At 37.7% G+C, this 14,935-nt stretch overlaps 1 protein-coding gene across 6 annotated transcripts in view; it reads left to right on the forward strand.

Moving 5' to 3' along the window:
- Nucleotides 1–14,935, forward strand: part of LAMA2 (laminin subunit alpha 2) — a 693,105-nt gene that overhangs the window by 163,104 nt on the left and 515,066 nt on the right. For all 6 annotated transcript variants that reach the window (XM_027551500.1, XM_027551497.1, XM_027551499.1 and 3 more), the window contains exon 3: nucleotides 5,744–5,856. In XM_027551500.1, the coding sequence (XP_027407301.1) occupies nucleotides 5,744–5,856 (113 nt within the window). The remainder of the gene's footprint in view (nucleotides 1–5,743; nucleotides 5,857–14,935) is intronic.

Genomic DNA, 14,935 nt, shown 5'->3' on the forward strand with positions numbered 1-14,935 from the left:
GTCCAGGTACTGTACTAGGAATACAGAAGGAATAAGACGTGGTCTCTGGCTCAGTTGAAGAAGTGGCAAGAAGCAGCTTATTGCTGTAGAGTGTGGTAGGTATCAAGGAAAGAATGAGCATAGGGGCTTCAGGGAGAAGGAGAAGAGTCACAGATAATTCGGTCCCGGTATAGCTGGAGGCTTGCCGGAAGGACATCTGAACTGAGACCCAAGGGCAAATATGAGCTGAGAATGTAAAGAGACAGAGGGAAGAGGAGGAACGCCAGGAGGAGGGGCTCAGAATAAAATAGAAAACATACTTGCTGGGAGAACTACAAGTAGTTAGAAATGGCTGCAAATGAAAGTGTCAGAGGGCTGGAACCAGTCTGTGTGCTTAAATACCACAGGTCTAGTGTTTTAAGGAGAAGTGTCATACAAAGGCCTCTTGGTTGGCCTCTAGAAACCACACTAATATCTAAGACTCATTCATGCATTTATTCAGCAAGCGTTTGAAGACAGGCTCCTGGTAATGCATTGTTCTGAAGCAGAGTGTTGACTCATACATAGCCCTTGACTTAAAGACATAGGAAGGGAAATAGGGGAGACAGAAAAGTAAACTGAGTGCGAAGGGAACACCTAAGGACTCCTGGGGGAAAAATGACCCATATGCTTAGAAAATAAGGGTTAGTAAGTTGAAAAGGGGGAAATTTATATATATATATATATATAAAAGCATACAGAAATTTGAAGACAGGAAACAGCATGATATATTCAGAGAACTATAAGAAATTAGGTTCACTAAGTAAGGCATTTATATGGATAAAGGGAAAATAGTGTGAGATAATTCTAGACATGGGAGTTGATTTGTAGACATATATTGAGAAATCATCAAATATTGGAGATATTAGTGCAGTGAATACTTACTATCAGTGAGGCAAACTACAATAGAGATACAGTTTCACAATTATATTATTTTAAAAATTAGTTTTCCCTCTCTTTTGTTTTAAAGTTGAGATGCTTATAAAGTGAAAAAGCTTTTTTCTCAGAATTTATATTTTTTAACTTGAAAGAAAGCTGGGAGGTACCCTGCATTCTTTCTTGGAGCTGGTTAAAGGGAATATTGCATAGTCCTGTCTCTATTATACAGTTTAGAGATGCTGAAAACTTTAATATTGTTATGTTTGAAGAACTGGGACTTTTGTGAATATGAAGCTGGTCTTATATATCGCAGAATGTTTTTAAGAAACAGTTAAGAAACCAAAGATGCCAAGCTTCAGAAACCTTTCTTACCTTTTAAATGACTCTCATTATTTTCTCAGATGTAGATTGTTATTGGTGTAGGAGGGGGAATATTAGAACACATCCTATCTATTTGCTATTCTTGTATAGAATAGTATGGGCCAAAGCTGAGGTCAGAGTAAGGGGAAACATCAGGACAAGAAAATTGAGGTAAAGGCTAGAAAATAAATAAACTGATGGACTATGAATTGTAGGTTCATTAGGGAAGAAGATGAAGCTTCATGGGAAGAAGGTGCAAGAATCGGTGGCCTTGATTTCATTGAATGTGAGAAAGCCTGGAGACAGGAAATGATTGGGAGGGGATAATAGGGGTGGTTGAGGGTTTTTGAGGATGGGTCGGGCAGAGAGAGAGTTAAAGTTTGTAAAATCATATATATGTGTATTTGTATGTGTGCATATATACATGTATGTGTATATATGTAGGACCATCTATACATGTATGTATATAAATATAAGTATTTATAGTTCCTGTCTATAAGTACAATGTCAGGATAAACAGCATTTGGGTATAAAAGGCAATTTAACAAATATTCAAGGGAGTAAATTCAGGTCTATACCTTAGGGTACATGTCATCAATGATAAAGAATTTTGAAGAAAGAAAACATCAGTGGGACCTGAGGTAGCAAAAGAGTTCCAGGAAGGTTGACAGACTCAGAAAGGGTTTAAAAACTTGAATTACCTGTGATTAGAGGGAAAGGCATTCCAGAAAAGGAGAAACTGAAGGAAATGTGTATACAGATACAGATGGAAGGAAGGTACAAAGATTCAGGTAGACCATAATTGAGTAGACATTTTGTTAGGAAAATGAGTGAGATGTATTCACCAAGTTAAGTCCTTGAGTGAATGTCACTCTGCTCTTCAGAATTCCATATTCAGGATCTCTTGTTTCTCAGTGGAAGACATCTATATTTTGGCAAGACAAAGAGTGAATAAGTGTTTTAGCAAAGCAAGACAAATATGAGTTACATTTCCCATTTCCCATTTTATTTACTTGTGGTAAGTTTTTAAAACTTATCACAGCCTAAATTTATTTCATGTGATTAATTTTGAATGAAATGTAATGCTTCATTACATTTCAAAATAATGTTTTTGGAATCAGAAATTTAGAAAGAATACTAGCCCACAAGAATTTAAAAAAATAGCAGTAATCCACATGGATATAGTTTAGTAAAAGTTGGAGCAACAGATGATAAAATTCCACAAATTGACTGAACAGCTAGAATGAATCTGGAAGGTCTGTACTTAATTACCACACAAAGAAAGGGAAATTTGAACCTCCTGGCTATTAATGGATTGTGCTTTCCAATTAAAATAGCAGTTTGAGTTTTACTTCATCAACGATTCCCTTGCCAATTTTCAGTTGCAGTTAGCCTTTGGATTGACTTGAGTAACTATGAGAATGTTATAAGTTTCTATCTCTTTTTAAATGAGGGGAATATGCCAACAATTAATCAGTACTTGCAAATTAATTATGATTAAACTTTCATAATAGGGATTATGGTTAATTGTTGATTCATCTCCCAGTCTTCCTTTTCATGACTAATTTTCATATCAATTTAACCTGAGGTGGTAGATTTCAAAATTTCCAATTAGATAGCTCCTCTCACAATTACCTACAAGCCACAAGTGCGGTTTGGAAATGTGATTGTGTGCGTATTTTTCTATCACATGTTAAACCCACAATCTGGAAAGAAGGTTCTGGAGGATGTTTAAGGAACATATGCTGTGATATTTATTTTTCTTCAGAAGCAATGGAGTAATATTTCATTTATGGTTCTGATTTCTAATGTGCCGATTTCAGTACCCACTCATACCACCATTTGATATTTGGTTATCTTCAGCTATTTGTTGTTATTATAAAGACCTAACACTTTCCCTGTCTTCAGCAGAATAAGTTAACTAGTGCTAAATTATTAAACTTATTCAGCAATTTTGCTTTTCATTAATGAGATAAGGTCTCTCATCTCAGTGGACTGCTGTTATAATAAGACGTGGTAGAAAACAAAGTCCATCAAGCTGTTCATTTGAATTAAATAATTTACCAATATAAATAGATTATTTTTGTCTTGTCCTGTAAACTCATATTACCATAAGTAAATCAAAGATAAAAACCTTTTACTTTCAGTTAAAGAATTTATAGCAGACTACGTTAATAAAATTAATGTATAATAAAACTGTTCGCAGTCTGAAATTGGCAAATTTAATAAATATTCTGTTTTTATAAACTTTTTGAAAGATGATTTTATTTTATTTTACCCTCAGATTTCTTTTGCATTGAGGCCTGATTGGTTTTTATTTTAAAAATTTTTATTAAATATAATTTATCTCCAGTAAAGATTCAGAATCCTGCATATTTTGAACATATATATGATTCATTCTATGTATATGCTCCAATATTTCCTGGAGAATTCAATGGACAAAGGAGCCTGGTGAGCTACAGTCCTTGGGGTTGCAAAGAGTCAGATACAACTAAATGACTTTCACTTTTCGCATATACATAATCGTGGTTAGAATATTAATGACTATAATGTTCTTCTGGTAGCTCTGTGAGTTGAGAGTTCCCATCCAAAATATTTTTACTGGTCCATGGCAAAATTGTTGTTTTTAAACATCCTCCATTTTATGAAACAGGTGATGATATCTTAAATAGCAATAGTAGCAACACTAGTCTGGATGCTACTATTACTTGGAGAAATAAAGAGCTGTAACTCCGATTCGAGTTATACCACAAATTGTGATGTAACTCCACAATTGGTATATATTTTGGAGTCATATCAATTCCACAAATCTCTTTCACATATATATATATTTTTTTACTTTTTCTGAAAGTTAAGATTTTGGGAACTTGTACCATGAATAGAGTTTTATTATCCTCACTTCAATAATGACACAGTTTAAGTGACTTGTCCATGGGCAGTTAAATGCTAAATGGTGGATCCAGGTGGACTATCCAGTTTCTCATTCTCCAGAGCTTCATGGTTCAAATCTCACATGCTTTCATCACCAGTATCTTTAAAACACCTGGCTATATTACTGCATTATGTCCACAGATTGAGTCCATGATTGTTCCTCATAGTAATATGGTTTGTTCATTATTTGAAATATTCCTTCAATTTGCAAAAAAAGATTATGTTCTAATAAAAGAATATTCTTAAGCCATTCATTTGAGACAGCCTTCCAAAGGATTAGTGTTATAAAAGTTCTCAGGACTGACGCTCCAAATAATTAATCCACATTTACCAGAGAGCAGCAGGAAAGCTAACCTCTTCCCTGTTTACATTTCTGCACGCAAATAGGCTGACTTCCAAGTGCAATGTTAGGGAGTTAACTCTTACTGCAGCCCTGGGAATAGAAATAGGAACATCCTCAACAGCCTTTCACTCGGGCCATCCTCACCTATTCCTGAGCTGGGACGGATTAGGAGCAGAACTTGTATTACTTGGGAAATAAGTAGCACAGATACAGACAAGAACGAATGACTGTAAACCAAACAGGAACAAGAATTTTGGCATTCCAGAGGTAGTGGTTGCTGTTGCAAGATGCATGCAACTAAGTGGGAGAAGACAAGGAATCCGTGAGTTTTGAGGATTATAAGAAGGAAGGAACTGTAAGAAAGGACTGTCAAGGGAGGTGGCAACAGTTATCCACACCTCCTCTTTTCTGTCTCCAGTCTTGCTTTAATTCTCACAATGGGTCCCATTCTCATCTATTTGGAGTAAAGGCAAGGGAAGATCCATGCTTTATCGGTAGGATGGAGGTTCATGTGCCATCCTATCCTTGTCTTTATTGTCCAGAACCCCACTGTTAGTGATTATGGGGATGAATGGGTACCATCCTGAATGGGAGATTTGGAGTATCTTTCATTTTATTTTTAAATAATGGTTTAAATACAAAGTTGGCAGATTGAGGACTGACTGCAAAAAGCCTCATAGGATGGATTTGACAGCATTTTATATTAAAACCAGATACATATTGAATTGCCCAAGTCTTGGTAATAATGTATGTGTCAGAAGGGCAAATCTTCAAGTACCTTTCAACCACAATTCAGGATTTTATGTTTCTGTTCACAAAGTTGATGGCATACTAGAGCCAGCTCAAACAGTAGAGTTTTTGCTTCTGTGAATGACTGACACATCAATTAGATTTCAATATTATTTTTCACACTTAATTTCTGTAGTTATCTTTAAAGTTGCCCATTTTAGTTGATAGCCAGAGTGCTGAACAGCATCTTCTCATATAGTTTAAGTGTTTAACCATTTCATACTACTTTGCAGAGTGCTGTGAAAAAAGTCTGCATTAAGCCAGTTCTTTTAGAGATACAAATTGCTCTCTGTTTCTATTATTTTAATGTTTGACATTCATATGGTTATAGTTTTAACTTAGTTTTGCTTTTTGCTTGTTAAAACAGCTATAAATTCTTTATATGATCTTTTCTTCTTTTATATGTTGCTGCTGATTCAATAGAGAGGCACCCGATTACAAATGCTATTGATGGCAAGAACACTTGGTGGCAGAGTCCCAGTATTAAGAATGGAATTGAATACCATTATGTTACAATTACACTGGATTTACAGCAGGTATAGTGCCTCTTTTTATTTATTGATTTTATCATTTTCTTCTTTGAAATTGTATTTGTATTTACTATTTTGTATACTTACTAATTCTTGGGTGAAAGGATACTCTTTCATTACCCTCCATTATTTTTTTGACACAGTGACAAAAGGACTTATTCATTTAGTATATTGTTATTTAAAAATATTTGGCATTTATTTTCTAAAGCACATTAAAACGAATTCACATGAGGAATTTAAAACTGAATTAGGAGCTGACTAATTAACCCTATAACTAATGAGGATTAATGATAAGAATATTGATCAACAAAATTTTACAAAAATTTAAGTTTGATTTTTGTTGATCACACCACATGTCTTGTAGAATCTTAGTTCCCCAACCAGTGATGAAACCTGCACCCTCAGCAATGGAAGTGTGGAGTCCTAACCACTGGACCACCAGGGAATTCTCATGTTTTAACTTTTAAAATAATAGAGTGCTACTACTCTGTTCATGGTGTGTATACTAAAAGGTTCTTGGATAACAAGGCTCTTGAGTAAATTGCCTCTCGTTACTGAGACTTAAACAAGCTGTGGCAGTTGATTCTTAAACTTGGGCCAGTAAATGAGGTAACAAGCGTTGTAGATGTGTAAAAGTTGATGTTAGAATTTGTGTGTTTGTGGCACACAGGTCTAGGTGCCTTCTATGCTTAATTTCTTTCTCCTTTCTGTTCACCATATTCAGCTCAGGTCGAAATGTTTAGTCAAGAATAACCATACGCCCAAATTATCTAGGGTTGCAAATAGGATGGAATCTGGAAGAATGTTCCTATATTTTACTGTTATTCCAAATACAAATTTTCTTTGATTGACTGAAGGCTGAGACTGGAAATATTGAGCCTAGATGACTTCTTTAAGTCAGCCTATTCCTCCCTCACTCTCTGCAGTCAGCACAGGAAAGACTCTCAGCCAGTCCTCCCTGACACTGTGGACGCAGAGCAGCAGAGGAGTTTGGGGTTAGTGGAGAAGATGTAGTTAAAATAGCTGATGACAGACACTGTACACTGTAGAGGTTGTGTTTTCACGTGTGGTCACAGTGGAGGAACGCACCAGCCATTGGGAGTTAGTTACGTTCTCAGGAGGCCAGATGGGCACCAGGCATCTCCCTAATGGATGCTGTTCATCATCAACGGGAGTACAAACTGTCCCCCTTAGGTTCAGGACCCATTATGGCCAGGGTCCCCAGATTCAAGAATTGCAAAGAGCTATTTGGTGGGCCTCAAGGCAGACACTCTTTCCACCTATCTGGAACTCATTTTGACCTGAGCAGCAGGGTAGTGGCAGGGACTCAGTACTATAGCAATTGCCCACAGGTGTGGATTTATTTCTACTCATCATGTTAAGTTGCTTCAGTTGTATCAGACTCTGCAACCCCATGGACTGTAGCCCGCCACGCTTCTCTATCCTTGGGATTCTCCAGGCAAGAATAAGGGAGTGGGTTGCCATGCCCTCCTCAAGGGGATCTTCTTGCATTGCAGGTGGATTCTTTGCCTCTAGCACCATCTGGGAAGCCCTTACTCATTTTCTACTCATATGGGCAACTGAATAGCAGCTTCGAGTTAATAGTATTTGTCAGGAAGTCTCAGAGTACAATCAGGGAAGGCAGGCAAACTACTACACTGATGAATTATACTTTAATGAAATCTTGTACATGAATTCCCTTAAAATCCTAGCCTCAAAACAGACTTCATCCCTCTCTGGATAAAGACAGCTTCGTCCTTTGCCAGTCACAGCAGTCGTCCCCTGTCATATGGTCACTAAAAGTTGCCGTCTCACTTTCCAGTCAGGAATGAGGCTGCTGTCTATTGTCTTGGGTCATCTCCTGGGATAGAGAATCAATAAATAGTGATGTTTCATTGCTCAGGTTTACTCTCCACCTATGCTTTTAGATCACACATGGAGCAAGACACTCAACTATTAATATAATTTGGTCAAATTATGTATACTATTCTTTGAGCTCAACCACAGTAATGTTAACAGGCAGAGCTCATTTGATTGTGATTCATTTTATTGTGTTTCACAGGCATTTCATTTTTTTTTTCTTTTTTTAAAAACTGGAGGATTGTGACAACTCTGTGGCCAACAAATCTCTTGGCACCATTTTCCCAACTGTACCTGTTCACCTCATGTCTCTGTGTCATATTTTGGTAATTCTTTCAGTATTCCAAACTTTTCCATTATCATTATATTTGATATGTAATCTGTGATCGGTGAGCTTTGATGTTGCTATTACAGCTGTTTTTTTGGATGAGTAGAAAATGAGTAAGGGTTTCCCAGATGGCCCTAGTGGTAAGGAACCCACCTGCAGTGAGCTTGTTTAGAGGCGTCCTGCACAGGGTGGTTGGGTGATGCCAGGTCTTGTATTCAAGTGGTTTCCTTTGTGTGAGTTCTCACTCTTTGATACTCCGTAGGGTTAGTTCTCTGGTAGTCTAGGGTCTTGGAGTCAGTGCTCCCACTCCAAAGGCTCAGGGCTTGATCTCACAAAGGATTTTTTTCTCACTCTTGCAACGTGATTGTAAGAGTCAGCTGTGGCCTTCCTCTGCATCATCTTCATTCTGTGACTCAGGTGGAGGAAGAAATACCCTTGCACCCCTGGCTTGTGCCAAGTTAAGACTGCAGCCCTGATGATGAGACTTCTCATTCAGTGTCCTTTCCTCCATTCCATTTCCCCAAATGTGGCTGCTTGAAGAGGTGCTTACAACGTGGCTGACGCTCTGCCCGAGCCATACATGGAGGCCTGGGCTCTGGTACCTTAGGGCAGAGGATATGAAGGCAAAGGAAGCCAGCAGCCTTCCTTCCGTGGGACTCACCCTAGGTAAGGTGGCCACAGCAGGGATGCTCGTTACCCCAGAGGCAGAGGGTACGACAGAGCACATGACACAGTGGCAAGGGGCGTTGTGTTCCAGGTGCCAAAGCCACAGCTCCCCAAAGATGCCAACCTGGTGATGCAAGTAGGGGGAGAAACCTCTTCACCCAGACCTCGTGAGATGAGCCGGGTCAGGTGGAGGGGGAGGACCAGCAAGGTCTATTACAACTTTTTGGGGTCCATGAACCATGGTCGTATATAAGAAGATGAATTTAGTAACTGTTGCATGTGTTCTGACTGCTCACTAATCAGTCATTTCCTCATCTCTCTTCCTCTCTTTGGGCCTTTCTATTGCCTGAGACATAAAACATTGAAATTACTAACCCTGCAGTTAATAACCTTGCAATAGCTTCTGAGTGTTCAAATGAAAGGAACAGTTGCATATCTCTCACTTTGTAATCAAAAGCTAGAATTAAATAAGCTTAATGAGAAAGGCATGTCAAAAGCCAAGATAGGCAGAAGGCTAGTCCTCTTGCAACAGTTAGTCAAGTTTTGAATGCAAAGGATAAGTTTTTAAAGGAAACTAAAAGTGCCACTGCAATGAATACACAAATGATTAGGAAGCAAGGTAGCATTATTGCTGACCTGTGAACATTTTATTGATCTTGACAGATCAAACTAGCTATGCTGCTAAGTCACTTCAGTCGTGTCCGACTCTGTGCGACCCCATGGACTGCAGCCCACCAGGCTCCTCCGTCCATGGGATTTTCCAGGCAAGAGTACTGGAGTGGGGTGCCATTGCCTGGAACCTCAACAAATCTCAGGCACTCAGGAACACACTATCTTTACAATATTCTGACACTCACTAGCATATTCCAGAACTCATACTGCTCTGATTCTCCCCACACTGACACACATTTACATACCTCTGTCACTAAACCCACATGAGCAGTCACTAGAACTTCATACATTACCCTGCCTCTTCTTTATAGGGCGTCCTGGTGGCTCAGATGGTAAAGAATCTGCCTTCTATGTGGGAGACCAGCCTTCCCTTAAGCCAAAGCCTAATCCAGAGCTAGGCCCTCAATTCAGTTCAGTCGCTCAGTCGTGTCTGACTCTTTGCAACCACATGAATTGCAGCACGCCAGGCCTCCCTGTTCATCACCAACTCCCGGATTTTACCCAAACTCATGTCCATCGAGTCAGTGATGCCATCCAGCCATCTCATCCTCTGTCATCCTCTACTCCTCGTGCCCCCAAACTCTCCCAGCATCAGGGTCTTTTCCAATGAATCAACTCTTCACATGAGGTGGCCAAAGTACTGGAGTTTCAGCTTCAGCATCAGTCCTTCCAATAAACTCCCAGGACTGATCTCCTTTAGGATGGACTGGTTGGATCTCCTTGCAGTCCCAGGGACTCTCAAGAGTCTTCTCCAACACTGCCCTAGCTCTGTTCAATTGTACAGAGGCTGAGAGAAGTGAGGAAGCTGCAGAACAAAGCTGTGAAGCCAGTAGAGAATGATTTATGAGGTTTAAAGAAAGAAGGCATATCCATAACATGTAAGTGTCAGGTAAAGCAGCAAATGCTGATATAGATGAGATGCAAGCTGCAGCAAGTTATGCAGAGGATAATCATGAAAATAGGGGCAACAGATTTTCAATAGTCTTCTATTGGAAGAAGATGCCATCTAGGACTTTTATAGCTAGAGACAAGAAGTCAATACATGGCTTTAAAATCTTTAAAGGACAGGCTGGCTTTCTCTTAGCCTGTAAGGGCTAATGTAGCCAGTGACTTGAAGGTAAGGCCAATGCCCATTTACCATTCCAGAAATCCCAGGGCCCATGTGAATCGTGTTTAATCTATTAATACTATGCCTGTGCTCTATAAATGGAACAACAAAGCCTAGATGATTGCAAGCTGTTTTCAAGGTGGTTTACTGAATATTTTAAGCCTACTGTTGAGAACTATTGCTAGAAAAAAAAAAGATTCTTTCATAATATTACTGCTCATTGACAACACATCTAGTCACCCAAGAGCTCTGATAGACATGTACAGTAAGATTTATGTGGTTTTCATGCTTGCTAACACAAGATCCATTATGCAGTCCATGGATCAAGGAATCATTTCAACTTCTATGTATTATTATTTAAGAAATATATTTTGTAAGACTATAGCTGTCATAGATAGTGATTCTTCTGATGTATCAGGGCAAAATAAATTGAAAATTTTGGAAAGGATTCAACATGTTAGATGGCATTAAGAAATTAGTGATGCATAGGAAGAGCTCAAAATATCAACATTGATAGGAGTTTGGAAGAAGTTGATTTTAACCCTAATGGATGACTTGGAGCAGTTCAAGACTTTACTAGAGAAAGTAACTACAGATGAGGTGGAAATAGCAAGAGAACTGGAATTAGAAATGGAGCTTCAGATATGATTGAATTCCTGCAACCTCATGATTAATAGATGGGGAGTTGCTTTTTATGGATGACCAAGGAAACTGGTTCCCTGACATGGAATCTACTTCTGGTGACAATGTTGTAAGGAGTGTTGACATGACAAAAGAAGGAATTAGAATATTACATATCTTAGTTGACAAAGTAGCAGCAGTGTTTGAAAGGATTGCCTCCAGTTTTGAAAGCATTTGGGTGACATGCTATCAAATAGCATTGCATGCTACAGAGAAATTGTTCATGAAAGGAAGAGTAAATCAATGCAGCAGTGTTGTCTTATTTTAAGAAATTGCCACAACCACCCCAACCTTCAGCAACCACTACCTTGATATTCAGCAGCCATTAACTTCCAATCGAGACTCAATACCAGCAAAAAGATGGTGACTCACTGAAGGATCAGATATATTTAGCATTTTTTTAGCAATAAAGTATTTTAAAATTGAGATATGGTTTTTTTTTTTTTAGACACAGTATTGTTGCTCACTTAATAGGCTTCAATATAGTGTAAACTTTTATATGCACTAGGAAACCAAAAAAATTCATATGACTCACTTCATTGAAATATTCACCTTATTGCAGTGGTCTGGAATTGAACCTGCAGCATCTCCAAAGTATGCCTGTATTTGTTATTAAAAAGAGTAGCATTTTTTCCTTCTAATTTATAACTGAATGATGCAGTCACAAGTTTTTACTAAATCATTTTTATTCAATATACTGACCATTATTAATTCGACAGGTCAAAGTGTGCATCTGAAAACCCATTTTTTCAACAAAGTTATTTCGATTTTCCCATTTTGTTTGCATCTCCCCTCATACATTCCCACATGGTATCTCAAGAGGTATTGTGGACTTGTTTTCCTATTCTTTCATTTATCTCTTTCGTTTAATGGCCTTAAGTTGAGCGAATACTCAGACATCTTTTATGGTTCAGTCTTCATAACAAGTGGCAGAAATATGTTTATAAGATCTATTTACCTGTCTGAAATACACCTGGTGGAAGTGGTATAGAGATGTGTCCTCATATGGTCTCATAACCCCAGATGGCACCCACCCATGTCCTTATTAACTTCAGCCCTTCTTACCGCCTGTAAATCAACTCATCATGTGTTCAAGAGAAGGGGAAAGCAATTTACTAAATAAAATAAATCCTTATTTCTGCTTGTCTCAAGGTTTTAATTTAGGCAATGATTTAATAATATAAAAAGCTAAACAGGTTTTGTTACCAGATTTTATACGGGAATTCCACAGACAGGAAAGGGCTTTAGACCTCTTGTTTGGCGTCAGGCTTTGAGTAACAAACTGAATAGGTTCTTAGAACCTATTCAATTAAGGAGCAAAGCTGCAGGAAGGCATATTATAATGCATTGGCAACATAGAAAATGTGGACATCTTTATTACTTCATTTGTTTCTCACAATTAGCCTATAAAGTAGCTAGTATTATTATCCCTTTTAATAGTTGAAGAATGCTGAGACTTTAAAAAGTTAAGTGACTTGGCCTTTTAATAAAGTCTGTTACAGGTAGGACTGGAATTTCATCCTGAGTTGTCTGAATTCGGACTCCAAACTATGCCAGTATTTACTAAATTGGCATCTGAAGACCTAATTTAGGGAAAATTTTTGGTATATAGTGTCAAGGGGTCCATACATTGTTTGGGTTCAAGAAATACCAGATTATCCTCTCAGTTATATGGGAAAGTACAGCCAACATCTCTTTTGTCATAAAACATCTCATTTTCTACTACACTTCAGCATGTCTTCAAAATAGCATAACTTCAGTCTTTTTCACCTACAGCATGAAGGATTAAGAGGTTATTCATCATTATATGGCTATTATTCAGCTAGGAGACAAGGGCATCAGTTTTATAATGAATAGGTAAATATCACTAAATGTTTATTTGCCATTGATTCGGCAAGAGGTTTGACCATTTATTAGTTCTCCTTTTTATTTTGAAATGCATGAATTTCAACAAGCGCCAGTTTTATTTTTTTTTTGTCATTGATATATAGTTGGCTTCTCTGTGAAATACTTTTAATAAATTGCTATTTTAAATAGCAGTCACCACTACATTTCCTTGATTGCATCATTACAGATTATACTGGGGAATTTCTCTGGTATTTTAACATTCAAGGTAAGTATTAGAAAAAAAATATAATACTTACTGAGAAGAAAGTAGGTACTTATTTTACAAATTTAGGTTTTTATTATTATGGAATTATTAATTTTTCCCAATTCTACTATTTACTCACATCATATATTGAGCAAATAATTTAATCATGCTGGTACCCCGAGTTCTAGATTAGCAAAATAAATATTATAATATCATGGCAAGAAATTGAAATAAGGATAATAGCAATGTAACAACTAAATTCCATCTGACAATTACAGTTATTGTAAACAACCTAGTATCAGCATAAACTTGAAAAAAAAATCCCCAGTATAATGGCAAAGATTAATAAGATGTCTATCCAACCAGATTTTCACTATAATATGTGTTAGAATATCTGATCTCATTTTGTTTCTTTTTAAAATCTGGCCAGTTTCTTAGATCTGCCCTTTGGTTTGTTTAGGAAGAGAGTTGATTGGCAAGTAGGTTAAAACACAGAGGGGCAGCTTTTTAAAAGACCTTTAAAAATCAGATTCATATTCATTCCTATATAATCCAGGTATGCCACAGAATTAGTTATGTGGGAATCTCCATTATTTCAATAAGTAATTCCCTTCTCTTCCTGATTTATCCCCCAAAACTAAAAATACATTTGTCAAGAAAAATTGTCTTCCAACTGCAGAGGTCAACTCTATATCTTATTGACCTGAATATTTTATTCATTGACCTTATAGAACCATATCTAGTGAGACTGGTTAACAGTTTAAAAAGACAGCTATGCTTTAGAGGAGATTGAATTAATATTTCTATATAAATATTACTATAGTTTTGAAATCTGTGTGAATAGTATGCTGTTGTTGTTTAGTCACTCAGTCATGTCTGACTCTTTTGCGACCCCATGACTGTGGCCTACCAGGCTTCACTGTCCATGGGATTTCCCAGACAGTAACACTGGAGTGGGTTGCCATTTCCTTCTCCAGGGGATCTTCCTGACTCAGGGATTGAACCCATGTCTCCTGCACTGGCATTCAGATTCTTTACCACAGAACCATCAGGGACTCTTGTGAATTACATAGAACCATTTTTTCTTGAACTGTTAATGTAATTAATCCCTTATGTAATAATAAAGCATGAAAAGCATAGGATAGGTACAGTTAACAGGTAGAAAGGGGTTGTAAATGACATTCGTGCATTTAATATCCCTTTATATAAATTAAAGGGCTTCTTAGATGGCTCAGTGGTAAAGAATCTTCCTACCAATGCAAGAGATGGAGGAGAAGCGAGTTCAATCCCTGGGCTGAGAAGATCTCCTGAAGTAGGAAATGGCAACCCACTCCAGTATTCTGGCCTGGAAAATTCCATGGACAGAGGAACCTGGCAGGCTACAGTCCATGGGATCTCAAAGAGGCAGGCGTGACTGAGCATACACACATCTATAAATAAGGAAGACACACATGTGATATATTAAAAAGTCAGGCAAGATTTACATAGTCCCGTTTGAATATGATTCTCTTCAACAAAGTCTATTTGATCTGTCTCTTGGAGACCTGCTAGACTGCACATTCTTGAGGACAGCGTTCACAGACTGTTTCTACCCCTCATGGCACTCAGCATCTGTCAGGAATTCAGCAGATGTGATGAAAGTATGGTTCATGATTGCTCTTCAAATCACTGAATTTTT

The sequence above is a fragment of the Bos indicus x Bos taurus genome, chromosome 9, assembly GCF_003369695.1.
Source record: "Bos indicus x Bos taurus breed Angus x Brahman F1 hybrid chromosome 9, Bos_hybrid_MaternalHap_v2.0, whole genome shotgun sequence".
NCBI classification, from domain to species: Eukaryota; Metazoa; Chordata; class Mammalia; order Artiodactyla; family Bovidae; genus Bos; species Bos indicus x Bos taurus.